General features: G+C 42.0%; 1 protein-coding gene across 3 annotated transcripts in view; it reads right to left on the minus strand.

Annotated features, from left to right (window-relative positions):
• Window positions 1-22,171, minus strand: part of PRKCSH (protein kinase C substrate 80K-H) — a 57,104-nt gene that overhangs the window by 18,653 nt on the left and 16,280 nt on the right. For all 3 annotated transcript variants that reach the window (XM_058169650.1, XM_058169651.1, XM_058169652.1), the window contains exons 8-12: window positions 18,389-18,473; window positions 16,835-16,913; window positions 15,318-15,404; window positions 13,252-13,413; window positions 10,613-10,709 (exon numbers count right to left, since the gene is read on the minus strand). In XM_058169650.1, the coding sequence (XP_058025633.1) occupies window positions 10,613-10,709; window positions 13,252-13,413; window positions 15,318-15,404; window positions 16,835-16,913; window positions 18,389-18,473 (510 nt within the window). The remainder of the gene's footprint in view (window positions 1-10,612; window positions 10,710-13,251; window positions 13,414-15,317; window positions 15,405-16,834; window positions 16,914-18,388; window positions 18,474-22,171) is intronic.

Raw genomic sequence — 22,171 nt, forward strand, 5'->3', positions numbered from 1 at the left:
CAGCTATACATTGCAACTGGGAAAACCATGGCCTTGACTAAATGCAGTTTGGTTGGCAGGGCGATGTCTCTGCTTTTTAGTATGCTATCTAGATTTGGCATAGCTTTCCTCCCCAGGAGCAAGCGTCTTTTAATTTCTTGGCTGCAGTCCCCATCTGCGAGCCCAGGAAAATAAAATTCGTCACTACCTCTATTTCTTCCCCCATCTATTTGCCAGGAATTGAGAGGGCTGGATGTTTCAAGCCAACTTTTGCACTCTCCTTCTTCACCCGCATCAAGAGGCTCTTTAGTTCCTCTTCACTTTCTGCATTAGAGTGGTATCATCTGCATATCTGAGGTGGTTGATATTTCTCCCAGCAATCTTAATTCCAGCTTTTGATTCATCTAGCCCCGCCTTTCTCATGATGTGCTCTGCATATAAGTTAAATAGGCAGGGTGACAGTATACAGCCTTGACAGACTCCTTCCCCAATTTTGAACCAATCAGTGGTTCCATGTCCAGTTATTATTATTATTATTTATTATTATTATTTAAATTTGTATACCGCCCTTCTCCCGAAGGACTCAGGGCGGTTCACAGCCAGATAAAATAAACAATAATATTACAATATAAATATTATTAAAATACAATTAAAAAACTTATTCAATTGGCCGAGATTAAAAATTTAGAATAAATGATAAAAACCATTAAAAAACCCACAAATTTAAAAAACTAATCCTAATCCAGTCCTGCGCAGATGAATAAGTGTGTCTTAAGCTCGCGACGAAAGGTTCAGAGGTCCGGGAGTTGATGAAGTCCTGGGGGGAGTTCGTTCCAGAGGGCGGGAGCCCCCACAGAGAAGGCCCTTCCTCTGGGCGTCGCCAGACGACACTGTCTCGCTGACGGCACCCTGAGGAGTCCCTCTCTGTGAGAGCGCACGGGTCGGTGAGAGGTATTCGGTAGCAGTAGGCGGTCCCGTAAATAGCCCGGCCCTATGCCATGGAGCGCTTTGAAGACGTTCACCAAAACCTTGAAGCGCACCCGGAAAGCCATAGGTAGCCAGTGCAGTCTGCGCAGGATAGGTGTCACACGGGAGCCGCGAGGGGCTCCCTCTATCACCCGCGCAGCCGCATTCTGGACTAACTGAAGCCTCCGGATGCCCCTCAAGGGGAGCCCCATGTAGAGAGCATTGCAGTAATCCAGACAAGACGTCACGAGGGCGTGAGTGACTGTGCACAAGGCATCCCGGTCTAGAAAGGGGCGCAACTGGCGCACCAGGCGAACCTGGTGGAAAGCTCTCCTGGAGACGGCCGTTCTCACTGTTGCTTCGTTTCTCAAGAGACAAATAAGATGGTCTGGTACTCCCATCTTTTTAAGAACTTGCCACAATTTGTTGTGATCTACACAATCAAAGGCTTTAGCATAGTCAATGAAGCAGAAGTAGATGTTTTCGTGGAACTCCCTAGCTTTCTCCATGATCCAGCATATGTTGGCAATTTGATCTCTAGTTCCTCTGCCTCAGCTGATACTTTCCTTTTATTCTCTAACACTGTGTCCAGTTCTAGACTCCCAAATTGAAGGAAACATGGAAATTGAACAAAGCTCAGAGACATTGTGTCAATTGTAAGTGTGAGGTAAGTCACTTCTTTCAGCATCATTGTAACTTTGAATGATTGTTAAACAAATGATTGTAAGTTGAAGACTATCTGTACTGATACATCAAAACTGAATGTAACTAAAGTAATACATTAGAAGTTATATTAAATTATATTCATATAAAGCAACAACTGTTTACATTCCATCATAGCCAATAAAAAGAGGCTTCTTATATTTCCTAAGATCTCCACCTCCTGATCAGCTAATAGGCAGTCCTGCAATCTCCAGTCCTGTAATATGATGGTGTAATTTGGGAAATACATATGCAGCCTGATTATCTCCATAAAAGAGCACACAGCAGTGCATCACCAACAGCTTTGATTTCCTTTTCACCAAATGGGTAAAGACAACGGTCTTTAGAAATGTTACAAACTTGGACTTCTGGGGGAGGTATGGTGAATTGACACAGCAGTCTTTTGAAGAACACTAAGTTCACAAACCTTACATGCTAATCACTTTTGGAATTAATCATCTTAAACTGACATATTTTGGCTATCCCGGCTATTGCAAGTCACAGCAAAGATAAATTTTATGATTTTAGAAATGATAGGCAGGAATACCCAACATCCTAGAAGATAAGCTCAAAATCCAGATGGATCTTGACAGACTTGAACACTGGGCCCTATCTAACAAAATGAAATTCGATGTAGAGAAAAGTAAACTGGGTGAAACCAGACTATAAGACGGATCTTGGAATCTTAGTGGCAAACCAGCTAAATATGAGCTAGGAGTATGCAGCGGCAGCCAAAAAAGCCAATGCAATCCTAAATTGCATTAACAGAAGGATACAATCAAGTTCAGGTGAGGTACTAATACCACTCTATAAAGCCTTAGTAAGACCACACCTAGAGTACTGCATCCAGTTTTGATCACACTATAGAAAAGATGTTGAGACTCTAGAAAAAGTGCAGAGAAGAGCAACCAAGATGATTAGGGGACTGGAGACTAAAGCATATGAAGAATGGTTACAGGGACTGGGCATGGCTAGTCTAGTGAAGAGAAGGACCAGGGGAGACATAACAGCAGTGTTCCAATATTTGAGGGCTGCCACAGAGAGGAGAGGGTCAAGCTATTTTCCAAAGCACCTGAAGACCAGACAAAGAATAATGATGGGAACTGACCAAGGAGAGATTCAACCTAGAAATAAGGAGGAACTTTCTGACAGTGAGAACAATCAACCAATGGAACAGCTTGCCTTCGGAAGTTGTGGGAGCTTCATCACTTGAGACTTTCAAGAAGAGATTGGACTGCCATTTATCAAAAACCGTGTAGGGTTTCCTGCTTGAGTCTCCTGGGGGGCTCGACTGGATGACCTATAAGGTCCCTTCCAACTCTGTTAATCTAATCTAATCTAATCTAATCTAATCTAATCTAATCTAATCTAGAAGGGACAACAGATTCTAAGCAGAAGGGGAGAACTACAAGTTTGTTCTTGATGTCAGTTTAATACTGGGACTTACAAATGACACAAAATGTGATAACTGGAGAAGTTAAAGAAGATCTTTGAAAACTGGAGCCAGAAGTTAGTAACCGCAATATCAACAGTAAGTAATGATGGTAGCTTCTATGGATAGATTATATCCAAAAGATGTTAATGAATGACAGATGAAAAACAAATTTTGACAAGACAGAAAGTACTGAAAGTGGAACTACAAATGACAGACCAAGAGAATGATTTATAAACAGACACTAGACTGGATATACAAAAGAAAGTGGCTGAGGTTTTAAAAATTAAAAGGGAAATACAAATGATAAACCAAGAAAATGACTTGGAAAATGTTCTCTTATTGAATGTAAAAAAGAGGGATTGTTAAAGCCCTGAAGAAATCTGCTATGGGATAAAGAAGTGAAGAGAAATCACATCCTATGACAATATTCTACTGTTAAGTATAAAACTGGTTTATTTGATCAAGGTTTAAATAAGACTTTTTTTTTTTTTGCAAAGTTCTGGCAACCCTTTATGGACTTTTAGCTGATACCAGGATTAAAAGATTGATGTTTCATGAATATGCCTATAGATAAGGTATGGGATGAAGAAATACGTGTTTGTAACCTTATATAGGTTAAGGAGTTATTAAATTTGTTTATACTTGCAATGAAGGTTGGAAGTCAATTCTTTATATATTTCTATTCTATTTATTCCTTTTTCTTATATTTTTATTCTTTTTTCTGTTATCATCTCTTGTTCTAAACTAAGTTTGTGTTAGTTTTTAATATTGTAATCAAAATTCTTAATAAAAGATATACTTTTAAAAATGTTGTAAACCTACCCTCCAAGCCAGCAAATGGTCAGATAATTCTGGGGTATAATAGTAAACAAGTAATGGACAGAGGCAACACAGGGATTGTGGAGCCTGGATGAAATCATTCTGAAGATCATTATCATGCTGCTTAAATAATTATTTGGCCTATTCAGAACTACAGCATAAAACTCTGTCAAGTTTAATTTGGATGCAGGTAAGTGCCAGCATATGCCTGTCAATAAAATTTCCAAATTCTGTTTTAAAAATAGTCAAAAACTATTTTAAATCAGTGAATGCCATGCACAGGACTGATACTTTAATAATAATAATAATAATAATAATAATAATAATAATAATAATAATAATAATAATAATAATAACAACAACAACAACAACAACAACAACAACAACAACAACAACAACGAGTTGGAAGGGACCTTGGAAGTCTTCTAGTTCAACCCCGTGCCCAGGCAGGAAACCCTACACCATTTCAGACAAATGGTTATCCAACATTTTCTTAAAAATTTCCAGTGTTGGACCATTTACAACTTCTGCAGGCAAGTTGTTCCACTGATTAATTGTCAGGAAATTGCTCCTTAATTCTAAGTTGCTTCTCTCCTTGATTAGTTTCCACCCATTGCTTCTTGTTCTACCCTCAGGTGCTTTGGAGAATAGTTTGACTCCCTCTTCTTTGTGGCAACCCCTGAGATATTGGAAAACTGCTATCATGTCTCCCCTAGTCCTTCTTTTCACTAAACTAGGCATTAAACTTTTCATTAAACTAGGCATTTTCAATAAGAAGGTGTAAAATAAAGTACTGGTTCATGGCAGATCTCCCCATCCTAAATCAAGATTGTTGATTTAGATTGCTTGTTTGGTAAATATACTTCCCTGGGCCTTCCAGTGTACCAGTTTCCAAAATAAGTGCCTAAATATTAGTAATAATATTTAAGAATCTGACTTGACAATGGTAGAGGGGTAAGACCTGTTTCCTTTCATGCAGCACATGGCTATGGACACAAATACTAAAAATAATTAATTCAGGCTTTAATATGGGATTCCTGCACTAAGGAAGTTGGACTCAGAGGCCTAAATTTCTTCTGCCAACTCCATAGTGCTTCTTTCTGAGAATCCCACTATTTAGCACTTTTAGAGCAGAAGCCTTTTGTTTCTGCTCTAAGCCTCTTTATGACATTTACTAAAACAAAATATGTACACTGGTATTATCACTGGCAGTTAATTCCATTAGAAGAACTAACAGTCTCAAACCCTCCAATCCCTTTAAAGAGCTTCTGCTAAAATGTTCATGCAGCTAAATGCATTGACAGCTTACAAACCAAACAGACGTTTAAAGTCTAGATTTGCTCTGGGGATAGGATAGTGATCATAGATCTAGAGCGCAAAATTACAATTTAGTTTTAAGTTCAGAATTCTGTTTCTCAATCAAACAAATCTTCATTCTAAAAGCATTTTTTAAAACTCTTACAGATGGCAAAATATTTTAAAGCAACCCTTCCAGCACAAATAACAGGGGGGAAATATGTGAGTTGAGTTTGCCTTATTTACAGAATTTTCCTCCTGGGTGCAGAATATGCATTTCCTCAATAATCAGCTTTTGGCTATCTTTAAAAAAGCTGCCTTTTTGATGTATAGCATCGAATTGCTAGATGATCTCATTGAGGAATTTGGGGTTATGAAATGCTCAAAAGGACCTCTGCATACACAGACATAGCATGCTACTCTTCAATTAGCAGGCATCATTGAAAAGGACCTCAACTTTGGTCCTAGTCCAGTACCTTTTCCACTTCATGACACCAAGTTTCTGTACCAAGAGTTGCGAAGGTCAAACTTGCTCAGCAAAATTCATCCTCTAACATAGTCTAGGAAAAAAGTTCCCAGAATATCCGAATAGGTTGCAACCTCCTCACAAAAACTACTGTACTCAGTACAGGGCAGCTTCTGCATGTAAGAGCGCAGAAGTTATCACCTCAGCTCTTACAATATGACCCCTCAAAGTATTAGTTGACAATACCAGGCCATCTGTTATTTAATATTTATTTATTTATTTATTTATTTATTCAAATTTATATACCGCCCTATCTCCCGAAGGACTCAGGGCGGTTCACAGGCAAATAAAACAGCATATATATACAAATTAAGAAACCATTAAGAAAACATATTCAAAAAGCCTGATTATTAAAATAATATAGATATTAAAACCAATTAAAACCCCTATAAAATTTAAAAAATTTAAAATTAGAAAATTTAAAAAACTAGTCCAGTCCCGCGCAGATAAATAGGTGTGTTTTAAGCTCGCGACGGAAGGTTCGGAGGTCTGGAAGCTGGCGGAGTCCTGGGGGGAGTTCGTTCCAAAGGGTGGGAGCCCCACAGAAGGCCCTTCCCCTGGGCGTCGCCAGACGGCACTGTCTAGCTGACGGCACCCTGAGGAGTCCCTCTCTGTGAGAGCGCACGGGCCGGTGAGAGGTATCCGGTAGCAGTAGACGGTCCCGTAAGTAGCCCGGCCCTATGCCATGGAGCGCTTTAAAGGTGGTTACCAAAACCTTGAAGCGCACCCGGAAGGCCACAGGTAGCCAGTGCAGTCTGCGCAGGATAGGTGTCATACGGGAGCCACGAGGGGCTCCCTCTATAACCCGCGCAGCCGCATTCTGAACTAACTGCAGTCTCCGGATGCCCTTCAAGGGGAGCCCCATGTAGAGAGCATTGCAATAATCCAGGCGAGACGTCACGAGGCGTGGTGACCGTGCACAGGGCATCCCGGTCTAGAAAGGGGCGCAACTGGCGCACCAGGCGAACCTGGTAAAAAGCTCTCCTGGAGACGGCCGCCAAATGATCTTCAAAAGACAGCCGTTCATCCAGGAGGACGCCCAAGTTGCGCACCCTCTCCATCGGGGCCAGTGACTCGCCCCCGACAGTCAGCCGAGGACTCAGCTGACTGTACCGGGATGCCGGCATCCACAGCCACTCTGTCTTGGAGGGATTGAGCTTGAGCCTGTTTCTCCCCATCCAGACCCGTCGGCCTCCAAACACCGGGACAGCACTTGATAGCTTCGTTGGGGTGGCCCGGTGTGAAAAGTACAGCTGGGTGTCATCACCGTACAGCTGGTGCCTCCCACCGAAGCCACTGATGATCTCACCCAGCGGCTTCATATAGATGTTGAACAGAAGGCGAGAGGATCGACCCTGCGGCACCCCACAAGTGAGGCGCCTCGGAGCCGACCTCTGCCCCCCTGTCAACACCGTCTGCGACCAATCGGAGAGATAGGAGGAGAACCACCGATAAACGGTGCCTCCCACTCCCAATCCCTCCAACCGGTGCAGCAGGATACCATGGTCGATGGTATCAAAAGCCGCTGAGAGGTCTAATAGGACCAGGGCAGAGGAACAACCCCTATCCCTGGCCCTCCAGAGATCATCCACCAACGCGACCAAAGCCGTCTCGGTGCTGTAACCGGGTCGGAAACCGGACTGGAACGGGTCTAGATAGACAGTTTCCTCCAGGTGCAAGGGAAACTGATATGCCACCATACTCTCTACAACCTTCGCCGCGAAGCGAAGGTTGGAGACCGGACGATAATTACCTAAAACAGCCGGGTCCAGGGAAGGCTTCTTGAGGAGGGGTCTCAATATTGGGCCTATAAAGATAAACTCCAAAGGACCCAGCAGCAGCAATTCCATCAATACCATAAATGATTCCTTAGGAAACATCTCTGAGGTGATTAGCCACAATCCTCAACATCAAGGATCTAAAAATCAGCATTTAAAACCAAGATACTAACATGTCTGTAAGTATCTTCCCTTGAACAAAAAAAAAAAAAGACTTAGAACATATAATATCGAGTTGGAAGCAGTGATGATATTCAATTTTTCCCCTACCAGTTCTGTGGGCGTGGCTTGGGTGGTTCATGTGACTGAATGGGCATGGCCAACTTGACATCACTCACAGCAACCCACCAAGCCATGCCCACAGAACCAACAGAAAAGTTTGGCCGGCCAAGTCTTCTAGCGTTCAACCTGGCTGCTTCTTGCCTCCTTCTCATTTTTGCTCTGCTTGTATGAGCCCAAGAAGGAGGAGAATACTGCAGCAGAGAGAAGCCAAACTTTTCTCCCTCCCTTCACAGCAGAGCTGCTCCCTTTATGGTCCCCCCTGGCCCCCTTCCTCCCAGAGGTCGAAGTACCTTAAAGGGACAGACTCCAGCAGCTGCCTTCTGAGCAGATCCACTGTGAATGCAGGGAGAAAAGTTCAGATTCTCTCTGCCACAGCATATAACTTGGCTGCTTCTCGCCTCTTTCTCATGTTTGCTCTGTGTGTATGAGCCTGAGAAGGAGGAGAAAAGCAGCCACGCTGAATGCTGCAGCAGAGAGAAGCTGAACTTTTCTCCCAGCATTCACAGTCGAGCTGCTCAGAAGGCAGCTGCCGGCTGCGGTCTATCCCTTTATGGTACCCACCTCCCTCCCAGGATTGTACCTTAAAGACTGTGGCCAGCAGCTGCCTTCTGATCAGGCTGGGCGGCCGTACACCCATTGCCTGCCAGTGCCGCTCAGGGCCAGACCCGCCCAGAATGGTACCAGCTGGAGGGACAGCATCGCAGCAGAGCTGCTCAGAAGGCAGCCGAAAAACGACCATCGGCAGCTGGAGGCTTCTTGGTGCAAAAGGCAGCCGAACCTCGCCATGTCCCCCCTCCCACCAAGGCACGAAGGTAGGTGAGTGAGGTGGGTGGCGAGCAGGTGGCGGCTCCGGGGCAAGGCTGCAGCTGGGGAATAGTGCATTCTCCGACCTGGCCGAAGCTGGTGGCAAGCAGGCGGCGGCTCTGGGACCTTGGGGAATGGCACACCGCTGGGCCCCGGCCCCCGCCCCAAGGTGAAGGGCAAGGGGACAGCATGCATTGCTCACCTTTGGTGAGCTGAGCACAGCTGGTGAGGCAATTAGCTGGACCGCGTGGCGAAGGCAACATATATAAGGCGGATGTAGCAGCGAGCGGCAAAAGGGGTGACTGGCGACCGGGTGAGTGCCGACTGGGTGACTGTGGGCGGGGCCAGTCAGAGGTGATATTTACCAGTTCGGCGAACCAAGTCAAATCATCTGAACCAGTCAAATAGCATCCCTGGTTTGAAGAGACTTTGGAGATCTTCTAGTCCAACCCACTACTCAAGCAGAAGACACTATACCATTCCGGAAAAATGACTGTCCAGTCTCTTCTTACAAGCAATGATGGAGCACCCACAACTTCTGAAGGTAAGTCAACTGCACTGATGAAATGTTCTTTCAAAAAAATTCTTCTTAGTTCTATGTTGGATCTCTCTTTAATGATTTTCCACCTGTTACTTCTTGTCCTGTCCTCAGGTGCTTTGGAAAATAGCCAACCCCGTCTTTTCTGCGACAGCCCCTCCAATAGAAGACTACTGTGTCAACCCTAGTCTTTCTCTTCACTAGACTAAACATACCCACTTTATGCAACCATAACTTCCAGACCCCTTATTATCTTTGTTGCTGTTCTCTGAACTCTTTCTACATCTTTTCTGTATCATGGTGACCAGAACTGGGTGCAGTATTCCAAGCATGGTCTCACTAATGCAATATAAAGTGGTATTATCACTTCACATGATGTTGAAACTATCCCTGTTATGTAAATGTATTATTAAATAAAATATATTTGCAAATATACAGATCCACTAGGCGTAAGAGAGACATTACTTTGGCTTATAATGACAAATAAACATGTAAAAAGTCATGTGAAGTATCGGCTACCCCATATTACTCTCTCCAAGATACCATAACTGCAAAGTTGCCAAAACAACACATAAATCCAAAGCCCTGAGGCAATCTTGCCCATAACATCCTAGCAGGAACAATATAAGAGAACTTATATTGGAGAAAAACTTTGAGTTGTAGCCTTATCTCCTGTCCTTGGTGAAGATAATTTATGACAAATATTTTAATATTTACTTTGAAATACGCTTGTAACTCTTATAATCTCCTCTTTATGTCTGAAAATATTTACCATCATTTAGTTACTTGTTTAAAGATTCATAGTAGGCTATTCTGGAGTTTCAGTTTTATATGAGCTATCAAAATTAGTAAATATATGCTACATTTATAACTGTCATCCTTACCACAAAGTTTTAAGAGAGCAATCATGAACCAGGAAAGTTGTTTTTTTTAACCTTCAAATTATGTGCAGAAACCTACTTCTGCCAGAACCTTCCACAACCATAAAGTTTGATATAGTACAGTGATGGCTAACCTTTTTGGTGCCAAGTTCCCGAAGTGTGTGCACAAATGCGCGTGCTGGAAGTGTCAAAATGCAATGCGAGCCCCTCCGCGCATGTCCCTGCGTCCCCGCACACATGCCTCACCCCCTGCACATGCGCATATGTCCCCCTGGCATGTGCCCCGCCCTCTTTGTTCATTTTTGGCTTCCAGGTTGGTGCCGGAGGCCTTCCAGGCCCAAAATGGGGCACATGCATGTGAACCCCCAAAATACAATGCGAACACCCCCCACCTGAGCCTCACCCCACCCCACACGTGTGTGTGCATCTCCCGCATGCACCCCGTGCCCATGCATACGCGGCAGAGACCCAAAGACCAGCTGGCTGGTGGGAAGTGCATGTGCGGTGCAGTTGGGCTGGGGCGACAGCTGGCATGCCCGCAGAGAGGGCTCTGTGTATCACTGTGGCATGTGTGCCATCATGGATATAGTACTTTCAACAGCCTACCATCAATTAGAGCTTGAGTTGCTTCATCATAAGGAGGCATCTTCTCCATTTCTTCCTCTGCTGCCTTATCATCTGATGATGGTTTGGGTGATGAGACCTATAGAGACATTAAGCCAAAAGAATACTATTAGTTTTTGAAATCCATCAATAACCCTTGTGGAATAACGAGAAAAATAGCAGGATAAGCTGACTAAAAAAGGTTAATTTTATAGGTACCATGTGACTAGAGCTTTCAAAGAAAGTGCATTACCAAATCAGGAAAAGAAAAATAAACCCATGCTAAAGCTAAGAGTAGCAGATCATTTTTTTTCTTATCATTTGTCCTGCTTCATTGCTTTTTTTAACTTTTTTTTTGGTCCACTTTTTTTGCATTCTGCTTGCTTAATTTACACAGCAATGCCATCACTGTGTGGTACAACTAGGGATCTGTTGTTCAGTCAGCTTGCTGCAGAGCCTGATGCTGTTTCAAGGCTGTGTGTGTGTGGCTTGCCCAAGGTCACCCAGCTGGTGTCGATGTCTAAAGGAGAACTTGGATCTCCATTCTCCGAGTCCGGCACTTTTCCTGGCTCTCATTTATGTATAACTCCATACTAACCACTAAACAAGAGTCACTTCAAATATTGCCAGCTTCAAATGAGTGAATGTATTTCACTAAATATTGTAAAAATGTTTAAATATTGCTTTTTCTACATGAGAAAAGCATGTTCTTATGCTGGGATGGGCAACTCTGAGAGCTCTTCTGATCAAGACTGCTGAAAAATAATGTTAGCAGAGATTCCTACCATTTTGAGTAGGGAAAACTTTGAATATGTATGCCCTAAAAAGATGTTACAGTTAAAAAGAAATAAAATCCCCCAAAGTCCTTTCCCAATCAATTCATTCTCATGTTTGTGACTCTAGTCCTCTGCAGTGCTCAGCCTCCTAACTGCAGGATGTATTCGGCCACTAAGGCTGCCCTTGATTTACACAAATGGCATCTTTTACATCTCTCCTAAATTGTTTAGCATGCAAAAGACAGCACTGTTAGTCTAAATAGTTTGCAAGACAGATAATGACTATTGCATGCATAATTCTCTATGAAATATCTGGCTTTACAGAGAAAAAATTATGCAAGTAAAGCAGAGCAAAACACAATAAGAAGAAGCAGACATTAATGACCATTGTATTTTTTTCTCTAGTTTATTTTTAAAGACTTGGAAAGCAATGCAAGGATCTGGGTAATATGGGAGATGCCACTGAATTATAACTCCTAGCAACTCCAGAAAACCTGGTCCAAAATGTGGGAATTGTAAGGAATACATGTTCTTTTTCTAATATTTAGAGAAGTTCCAAACATTAAAGAAAATGTTTATTTTTGCTTAAATCACAAATTACATCAAACCAGTATGTTTTTATTAAAGCTCAGTATTAGGTAGAAGCAGATCTCCATCAATGTGGTTGAAGAATCCCACAAATGGTCACATTATTCAAATTTGCACTACTCAGTGACATTTCTATGGAAAACAGAATTGGTTCCTATTAGACAGAAATAGGCAATTAGAATAGAATAGAATTTTTATTGGCCAAGTGTGATTGGACACACAAGGAATTTGTCTTGGTGCATATGCTCTCAGTGTACATAAAAGAAAAGATACGTTCATCAAGGTACAACATTTACAACACAATTGATGATCAATATATCAATATAAATCATAAGGATTGCCAGCAACAAGTTATAATCATATAAAATTTTAAAATATAAATTTTATGCACTTATTAATGAAATACTGTGTTACAGTAAAAGAAGATAAACCCATATTCATAGTGTATTCTGCTATAGTTCTTCAAAATTGTTGGGGGGGGCAATAAGTTGACTTTGTAAAAAAATATACAAATAGAATGAGACTATTGCCTTATACATTGTAAGCCGCCCTGAGTCTTCGGAGAAGGGCGGGGTATAAATGTAAACAAAAAAAAAATATGAGCCTCTTCATTTTCATTTTTTTTTTAAACAGAACCTTTCTTTTTCACATTTCATACACAGGATGATTAGCATGATTAAAACCCCACCTATGCATGTGATAGCCTGGTGATATGGATTTTGGCTTGCTTTAAATACAACCTGGCATCAATTTATAATTTGCCCTAAATCAAATATATTGCATTATTCAAAGTCACACTATCACAACCTATGTTTCTTCTATATAGCATGAAAAGTCTGTTTCCCACTGCCCTTAAGAAGAAAGCAAATGTGTCCCTACCTGATTTTATCTATCTAAATATGAAATAGAATTATTTATCATCTAGAAGTCTACACTTGCAGAATTCTTTATGTAATTTGGGATATTAAGCTATTTTAGAAGCTTGAATACGTGCAAGTAATGTTGCAAGCGTCTGTGATCAGTAAAGTTTCCTCACTATTGATTTTTCATAAGATTTGATCAAAGTTTAGTAAAACATCTCTTTCCCCTATCCTCAATACATAATTTACTGATCAGTTCTTCTCAAGTCATACAAACCATAAAGAACTGAATAAATAAAATAAGCAAATCTGCACACAATTTCCTGGGGAGCACAACTTTGTAAACACTATTTAGGTTAGGAATACAATAAGAAACTTCCTTGTGTGAGAGATCTCACACAGCAATTTAATGTTGTACCTTCATCTCTTCATCCAAACTATCATCATCAGCTTCCTCCTCATCTTCCTCATCTTCCTCATAGTCTTCTTCAGGTGGTAACTGGTCCACCTGGGCATCAGACTGAGTATCAGACTCCTCTTCCACTGGAGTATTTTGTAGAGGCTGTACTTCAGCCAAGTTCTGTAAAGGGAAAACTGAGTTCAGCTTAAAACTACTCCTGTTCATGCACTTGATTACCAACTCAATTTGGCTCTTCAACAACTTGAGAAGCAAGGAAAAATGAGTACTACAGATCTTACTTAGGAATCCTAAATAAGAGTTTATTTTTCCTCTAAGGCATGGGTGTCAAACTTGCACTCTAACATTGTTGTCACGTGATGTTTTGTGACATTTTTCCCCTTCCTGGAGCTGGGGTGGGTGTGGCCTGCATGTGATGCATCCAGCTTGTGGGCCACCAGTTTGACACTCCTGCTCTAAGGCTTCATAGAATAGAAAGGTCTTCAGCAGGGGTGAAATCTAAAAATTTTCCCTACCGGTTCTGTGGGTGTGGCTTAATTGGTGGGCGTGGCTTGGCGGTCAGATGACTGAGTGGGCATGGCCAATAACAATAAATAATAAAAATAATAAGCAAAGTATAAAAAACAATAAGAGGTATCAAAACCCAACTTTCACACTTTACACACACACAACACAACACAACTGACTCACACACAATGTAAAAGCAGCTGCACTTCACACTGCCACAAAAAGCTCAAAAACCAACTTTCACACTTTACACACACACAACTCACACACACACTCTCACAAAATGCCATATACAGCTTTCTGAGATTTTGTGTGTTTGTGTAGTTAGAGTGAAACACTACAGAAACACCCCAAATCTCAGAAAGCTGCACAAATATTTTATTTTATTATTTTATTTTATTTTATTGTGGACTTCAAATCCCAGAGTTCCTCAGCCAGCAAAGCAGGAAGTCAAAGCAAGCTTTTTTTTCCTTCAGTAGCTGAAGAAAATTTGCCATTGCCAGCCCAAAAGAGCAGTAATTATAGGTAAGTGAGGAGGGAGAATTGGCTGGGCTTAGGTGGGGGCTCTAATGGGGGCTGTTAAAAAGTGAGTTTAAAAACCTGTGAGGATCAGGAAACTCCTCTGGGATCGCCAGAGGAGGCTTTTAAAACCTCCGGGTTTTTTTGTTGTTTTTTTCCCCCTTCGGCTGAAGGGTTTTTTTTAAAAAAAAACTTAAAGTGTTCTGATGATCTCTGCTCAGCCCCGCGATCAGAGGTTTTTTTTTTAACTTTTCAAGGCATGTTTCAGCTGAAGAAAAACTTTTAAAAGTAAAAAAACCAAACCTCTGCTGATGGTGCGGCTCAGCAGAGGCAGGGGGGCGGGGCCAGGGATTTTTGCTACCGGTCCTCCAAACCAGCAGCTGCCATCGCTACCTAATCTGGAGAGCCGGTGCAAACCGGGAGCATTTCACCCCTGGTTCAGTCTTCAATATTGCCACCCCATCCTATCTTGGCCACATCAGAGACTCTTCTCCATAACCTGATTGCATATGTTGCATGTGCAATTGAGAGTGAAAGAAACTTGATAGAGCTCTGGAAATGGGTCACAAAAAGTTAAACAGGCATTCACTTCATTCAACAATTGGTGATTCTTCATTTAGCAATGCATTTTTTAAATGCGGAAAATAAATTTCATCTGGGGGTTTGTTTTTTTTGGCTTTGCTATTTGTCTGCTCCTAACTGTATCACTTTTCTTTGTAATTAACATTTTCAGTCTTTTTCATCAATTTTAATTGCTGTTTACTACCCTGAGTGCTGCATAAGCACTAAGAAGACAGGATATAAATATATTTATGTATTACGTTTCATACTGTGTGGAACAAACCCACTTCCTAAGGAGAAAGCGTAATATTAATGCCTGCCAAGATTTAAAAGTACAATCAATCAATAAAAGATGCCATCCCCTGAGAATGGGTCTGCCCACCCAGCATGAATCCTGTTATGAAGAAGCAGCTGCTCTAAATATATATTCCAAAACATTCTTCCGGAAGTACTTATTCTCAAGGATTTGAGACACTGACCTCTGTTTTGAACTTCTCCTTGATCGCTGGCCACACAATGTCCTGGAAATGGCCTCTGTCCACCTGCAAGGAGTTACCCAGCAAGGTCTGGAAGAATAAGAGCAGAAGTAAGCCATTGTATAGTGCTCATGAAAGTACTAATACAACTTAGCAAATGCACTTGACACTTCTCAGTATGTGGATGAAATTTGCAAGAACAAGTTAGCATTTTTCTTAAATATGACCAATTACAATAAGTAACATGACTACAGTAATCCTAAAAGTCTCTTTCCTTCCTTCCTTCCTTCCTTCCTTCCTTCCTTCCTTCCTTCCTTCCTTCCTTCCTTCCCTCCCTCCCCTCCCCTCCCCTCCCCTTACTTTTCCTTTCTTTCTCCCATCTCATATTTGTGATTCTGGGTGGCTTGCAGATAGCTTATGAGTTGATCTTTGAATATTAATATTTAAAATTCTGCATAACTCTTTAAAATTACAAATGTGTTTAATATGACTTTTTCTCTCCCTAGTCTCCAAAAAGAAACTAAAGTAAATAGTGATTCAATAAGTGATTCAACACATACAGTTGTAACTTCAGAATTTGCTCATATAAATGGTTTTGTCTAGTGCAAAACAATATTTTTTTTTAGGTTTTTTTTTAGCTGTGAGCAGCTTTCAATCCACTTTAATTCCAACTAAATACTGGAAGAGCAAGTTAGTGCAGGGAGGAAGAAGTAAAGTATTATCCCTGTACAACTCTTATTATTTATTTATTTAATCAATTTATATAGCTGCCCAACTCGCACAAAGTGACTCTGAGCAGTATACAACCTTAATTATAGCTAATACTAGGGAAATATTTCTTCTGCCCTTGACCTTATACTGATACTATGGGTATTTTGGGGGGAAGAATTAAAAGTAAATTAACTCTCAACCTCCATATGGATTTCCATTGCTACATGACTAAAAGATACTTTCGGAAGAGTCTCAATGGAGGAGAATTATATCACAGACCTATGAATTTATATTATAGAATCAACATTTTTACACCCTTGGAAGTAATATTGCAAAGCAGAACAAAATGTAATTGTAATTTTGGCATAGGAAATGTTCTGCAAATTATACCATCACATGGATGTTAGCATTGGCTCTCAGATAAATGGCATATTTTTGCTCTTGATCTTGGAAGATTAACAGACTGGTCATCAATGCAATAAACACTGAAGATCCAGTACCTCTTGCCAGGCAACCAGGCACCCATAAAGAGAACTACTAAGGACAAACAGGACAAGGCACAGTGGCAATTGCTGAAAAAGGAACTGGTTAAAGAAAATGACTTCACAGAAACGTCTGCTAAGCCAACAGCATCTGACCTGATTTGTACCCACAACTTTAGCTTCCCTCCAAATTTAAAGTAATATCCACTCTGATCTTATATGAAAGAGTGACAGGAGAATCACAAGGAATAGAAAATTCTTGAAAGATGAAAACTTCTGCTTGAGTCCGAAGAGCCTTCCTTGATAGTAAAGTATTTTCTCTCTTACCTGGGCTTCCATTTCTGATAAGATTCCATCCCCATCAACATCTAACTCAGGGTGTGTCTGAAGCTCTACAACAGATATCCTGGAGAAGCAGAAGGGAAATAAGCTAGTTAGATTGACAGCCAGTTGGCCAAAATTTTGAAACAGGAACAAAAAACAGGTTCTGCAACCCAACAAGACAGACACAGATTTCAGAAGATAATTAGAACTGCAGAAAAAACAGTTACTACCAACCTGCCTTCCACTGAGGACCTGTATCTGCACGAGTCAAAAAGAGGGCTGTGAAAATATTTACAGACCCCTCACATCCTGGACATAAACTGTTTCAACTCCTACCCTCAAAACGACGCTATAGAGCACTGCACACCAGAACAACTAGACACAAGAACAATTTCTTCCCGAATGCCATCACTCTGCTAAACAAATAATTCCCTCAACACTGTCAAACTAGTTACTAAGTCTGCATTACTATTAATCTTCTCATCGTTCCTATCACCCATCTCCTCCCACTTATGACTGTATGACTTAACATTGTTACTAGTATCCTTAAGATTTATATTGACTGTTTCCCTATGACTATCATTAAGTGTTGTACCTTATGATTCTTGACAAATATATCTTTTATGTACACTGAGAGTGTATGCACCAAGACAAATTCCTTGTGTGTCCAATCACACTTGGCCAATAAAGAATTCTATTCTATTCTATTCTATTCTATTCTATTCTATTCTATTCTATTCTATTCTATTCTATTCTATTCTAATTCCGTTCTTAATGAAACCAGTTTTTTAAATAGATATTTTCAGTAATAATTGGTCTTGAATATTTACAGCAGGGGTCCCCAAGTCCCAGCCACAGCCCACTACCAGGCCATGGCCTGTTCAGAACTGAGCTGCACAAGCAGTGGGGAAGGGGATGGTTCTGTGTGAGTGGCAGGCGCACCCTCAAGCTTGTGCAGCTCCATTGGCACAAGTGGCACAGAACCATCCCCTTCCCCACACACACACACCGCTGGTCCACTAAGCCAGAAAAGATGGGAATCAGTGGTAAATTGCTCCCGGTTCGCACCGGTTTGGGAGAACCGGTAGTAACAGTGGCGGGAGGCTCCACCCTCCCGCCCAGAAGTCATCAAATATGCTCTGTGCATGCGCGGAAGTGGTGCTCACGCATGAGCGAACCAGTAGTAAAGGTAAGTAAAACCCACCACTGATGGGGACCACTGATAAGGCATTTCTGGCAACTGAGTATCTTTCCTCAAAAAGAAAGAAAGAGAGCAATTGAGACTGAATTAGACGATCTACAGAGCCTTCTTTCTTGGAAGTAGAAAGATTAGGAAGTGATTGATTATTTAAAAATTAGAATTATTGCAAGGATTGGTTCATATTACTGGTTTATTTAACGAGAAAGCTTTCCTTGTGAAGGTGGCAATGGATGCTCCCCAAAGGAATGTTAGAATTGGACACTAGGGGAAGGAAGGAGTAGAATAACTGTTCTTTTTACCCCTTAACCCAGATACCCAAAAATTCCACCACTGAAAAAAATTGTTATTAGACTCACATTCCATCTGTGTTATCATCCAATTTATGAAAAGCTTCTTCTGTTTTGGCTTGATCCTGTGCTGCTTTTTCAGCTGCTTTCTTTTCTATTGCAAAGCAGATACATAATTTATTTTAAAGAACATATCATAGAGTGAGGTATACCACAAAGCAGCTCACTCTGCCTCTGTAGATAACAGCCACAGCTGCTGGTGAAACATCAGGATAACAGAAAACTAGACCATACCCAAAAGCTCATTACTATTTGAATTTACAGAATAGCTTACCAATTTCTAAAACACCACCATTAAGCTATCAAAATATCAGCAACTGCTTAAATTCATAATTCTTCCCTAAAAAAAGGCCCAATTTACAATTGGCCACTTAGTAACAGTTCAAACTTACAACAGACTCCAAAAGGTGACTTATGATCAGATTCCAAATTCTGAGATCTGCTCCCATCCCAGGATCACATGACATTTTGGGTGCTTGGCAACCAGCCTGCATTTATAGCCCTTGGCAGCATCCTACAGTTTACAATATTTTTGCCATTTACTTCTGGTTTCTAGCAAAAAAAACCTAAAACCCCTGGCAAACAATAGATTCACTTTACAACTGCTACATTCACTTAATGACCACCACAAAAAAGTTGTAAAATCATGCATGGTCATCTGGTGACCTGCTTTATGACTGTCATGACTTATGACCAAAATTGCAGGTTCAATTACAGTTGTAAGTCGAGGACTATCTATACTTCCATAAACAGCTGGAGATATACACTTCACTTTTGCTATTATTCTGAATATTAAGAGGTATCCAAGATCACACCTATCACCTGGGCACTATGCAAAATCACAAGAGTCAGAGGTATGCCCAGCATTTCTTTTTCACTTATGTCTGGGCTTAAGTCATGAGATAGTAATATAAAGACATCTGAGGATTATAAACTCCTTTCCCAGAGCCCTGTCAAATCTGAGAAGAAAATAGCTGACACAGAAAGTACAGACCAAAGTATAAAAAAGAAATTAAAATGTAACCGATGGTTAATACTGAGTCTAAATTATTTGTCTATCCATACCCAAGCAAATTCAGTTGTTCTTAATTATTTGCCTGATTTTGCCACTCAAAACCTGAAAACCTTGTGTATTAAATATTTCTAAAATATTTAAAAAACTGAACTGTTATGATACTTAAGGAAAATATTCTGCAGAGCTCTAAACACTGCTGCGTTTCTTAAGCACTGGTTAAACTACTCACATTTTTTAAGTAGCTTAATGGATCCCTAAAAAATTAAATGAAATTCTGCTTCCCCTCAACTCCAGCTAATATTTTTCTTGTTAAGAATTCAGTGTTATTTCCTTAAGCTGGTATTGTGCTGGTTTGTAATCAAAATTAAAAATGTAAAAATAGTTCTTCTGGCACAGGCCAAGATGAGTTCAATCCAGCACTCTATTTCTAGTACGGTCAGAATAAGATATACATGATACTGTATCAGATCATAAAGATGACAATTTTCCTATATTATCAATATCACTATACAAGTGATATTTAGAAACATTCTGTACTAACCTTCCCTTGTTAATGTGGATTAAGCCAGTGTCCATGGCCAAATCTTATAGCATGTAAGCTAAATCTTCCAGAAAATATACCTAGACAAGAAGTTGCATCTGACTCTCCCATCCCTTTCTCTGGCACCCTTAGTCCAATCTAAGCATTTGGAGGGAAGGCTCAACAATGAACAAAGTAGTCAAGATCAGTCTTAGAGTTACATCAAGCATCTTAAATCTAGTTCCAAGAAAACCAAATTTGGGGAGACCTGCAAGAAAATCAACTACAGCAGAGGCTTCCGGTTGATGTCGTGGCGATATAGACACAGAGGTGCAGGCGCTCCCTGTGCTGAACTCTTCATGTTTGTGGGCTCCGGAGGGAGCCCAAGCTGCCCTGAAGGGGCGGTGATGCAAAGAGGAGCACCCTGTGAGGTCGTGGAGAGACACAGCTCTCCTATCTGGCACAGGGATCCTTTTTCCTCTCAGCCACAGCAAGAAGCAGCAGCAGCCTAAGGATGGCCGCTACAAAGCTGGGACAACTGGAGAATAATAGCTAGTACTGGTGCAGAAGAGAAGAAGGTGAGCCGTGATGGAACTGGGGGAGAGGATCTTCCTTTTGCCTTAAATGGAATCCCAAGAAATAATTTAGAACTATTTATTTTTTATTTATTTATTTTTATTTATTTATTTTTCGTATTTTTATACCGCCCTATCTCCCTAGGGACTCAGGGATCAACCAGATAAAAATATACATATAAATACAAATAAAAACATCCATTAAAAAACTTATTATAATTGGCCGAATAATTAAAATGATGATAATAAAATAATAAAATCCCCATTAAAACCAATTCCAATTTAAAATCTAGTCCAGTCCTGCGCAAATAAATAGATGTGTCTTAAGCTCGCGGTGAAAGGTTCGGAGGTCAGGAAGTTGGCAAAGTCCTGGGGGAAGCTCGTTCCAGAGGGTGGGAGCCCCCACAGAGAAGGCCCTTCTCCTGGGTGTCGCCAGCCGGCACTGTTTGGCCGACGGCACCCTGAGGAGTCCCTCTCTGTGAGAGCGCACGGGTCGGTGAGAGGTATCCGGTAGCAGCAGACGGTCCCGTAAATATCCCGGCCCTATGCCATGGAGCGCTTTGAAGATAGTCACCAAAACCTTGAAGCGCACCCGGAAGACCACAGGTAGCCAGTGCAGTCTGCGCAGGAGAGGTGTCACATGGGAGCCACGAGGGGCTCCCTCTATCACCCGCGCAGCCGCATTCTGAACTAACTGGAGCCTCCAGGTGCTCCTCAAGGGGAGCCCCATGTAGAGAGCATTGCAGTAGTCCAGACGAGACGTCACGAGAGCATGAAAGGGGTGCAACTGGCGAACCAGGCGAACCTGGTAAAAAGCCCTCCTGGAGACGGCCGCCAAATGATCTTCCAAGGACAGCCGTTCATCCAGGAGGACGCCCAAGTTGCGCACCCTCTCCATCGGGGCCAATGACTCGCCCCCAACAGACAGCCGCATCTGCAGCTGACTGTACCGGGATGCCGGCATCCACAGCCACTCTGTCTTGGAGGGATTGAGCTTGAGCCTGTTTCTCCCCATCCAGACCCGTACGGCCTCCAGACACCGGGACAACACTTCGATAGCTTTGTTGGGGTGGTCCGGTGTGGAAAAGTACAGCTGGGTGTCATCAGCGTACAACTGGTACCTCACACCGAAACCACTGATGATCTCACCCAGCGGCTTCATATAGATGTTGAACAGAAGGGGCGAGAGAATCGACCCCTGTGGCACCCCACAAGTGAGGCGCCTCGGGGTCGACCTCTGCCCCCCTGTCAACACCGTCTGCGACCGATCGGAGAGATAGGAGGAGAACCACCGAAAAATGGTGCCTCCCACCCCCAATCCCTCCAACCGGTGCAGCAGGATACCATGGTCGATGGTATCAAAAGCCGCTGAGAGGTCTAATAGGACCAAGGCAGAGGAATAACCCCTATCCCTGGCCCTCCAGAGACCATCCACCAACGCGACCAAAGCCGTCTCAGTGCTGTATCCGGGCCGGAAGCCGGACTGGAACGGGTCTAGATAGACAGTTTCATCCAGGTACTGGGGTAATTGACATGCCACCACACTCTCTACAACCTTCGCCGCGAAACGAAGGTTGGAGACTGGACGATAATTACCTAAAACAGCTGGGTCCAGGAAGGCTTCTTGAGGAGGGCCTCACCACCGCCTCTTTCACGGCGGCGGAAGACTCCTCCACCAAAGA

Source organism: Ahaetulla prasina, chromosome 2 (assembly GCF_028640845.1).
Source record: "Ahaetulla prasina isolate Xishuangbanna chromosome 2, ASM2864084v1, whole genome shotgun sequence".
NCBI lineage: Eukaryota > Metazoa > Chordata > Lepidosauria > Squamata > Colubridae > Ahaetulla > Ahaetulla prasina.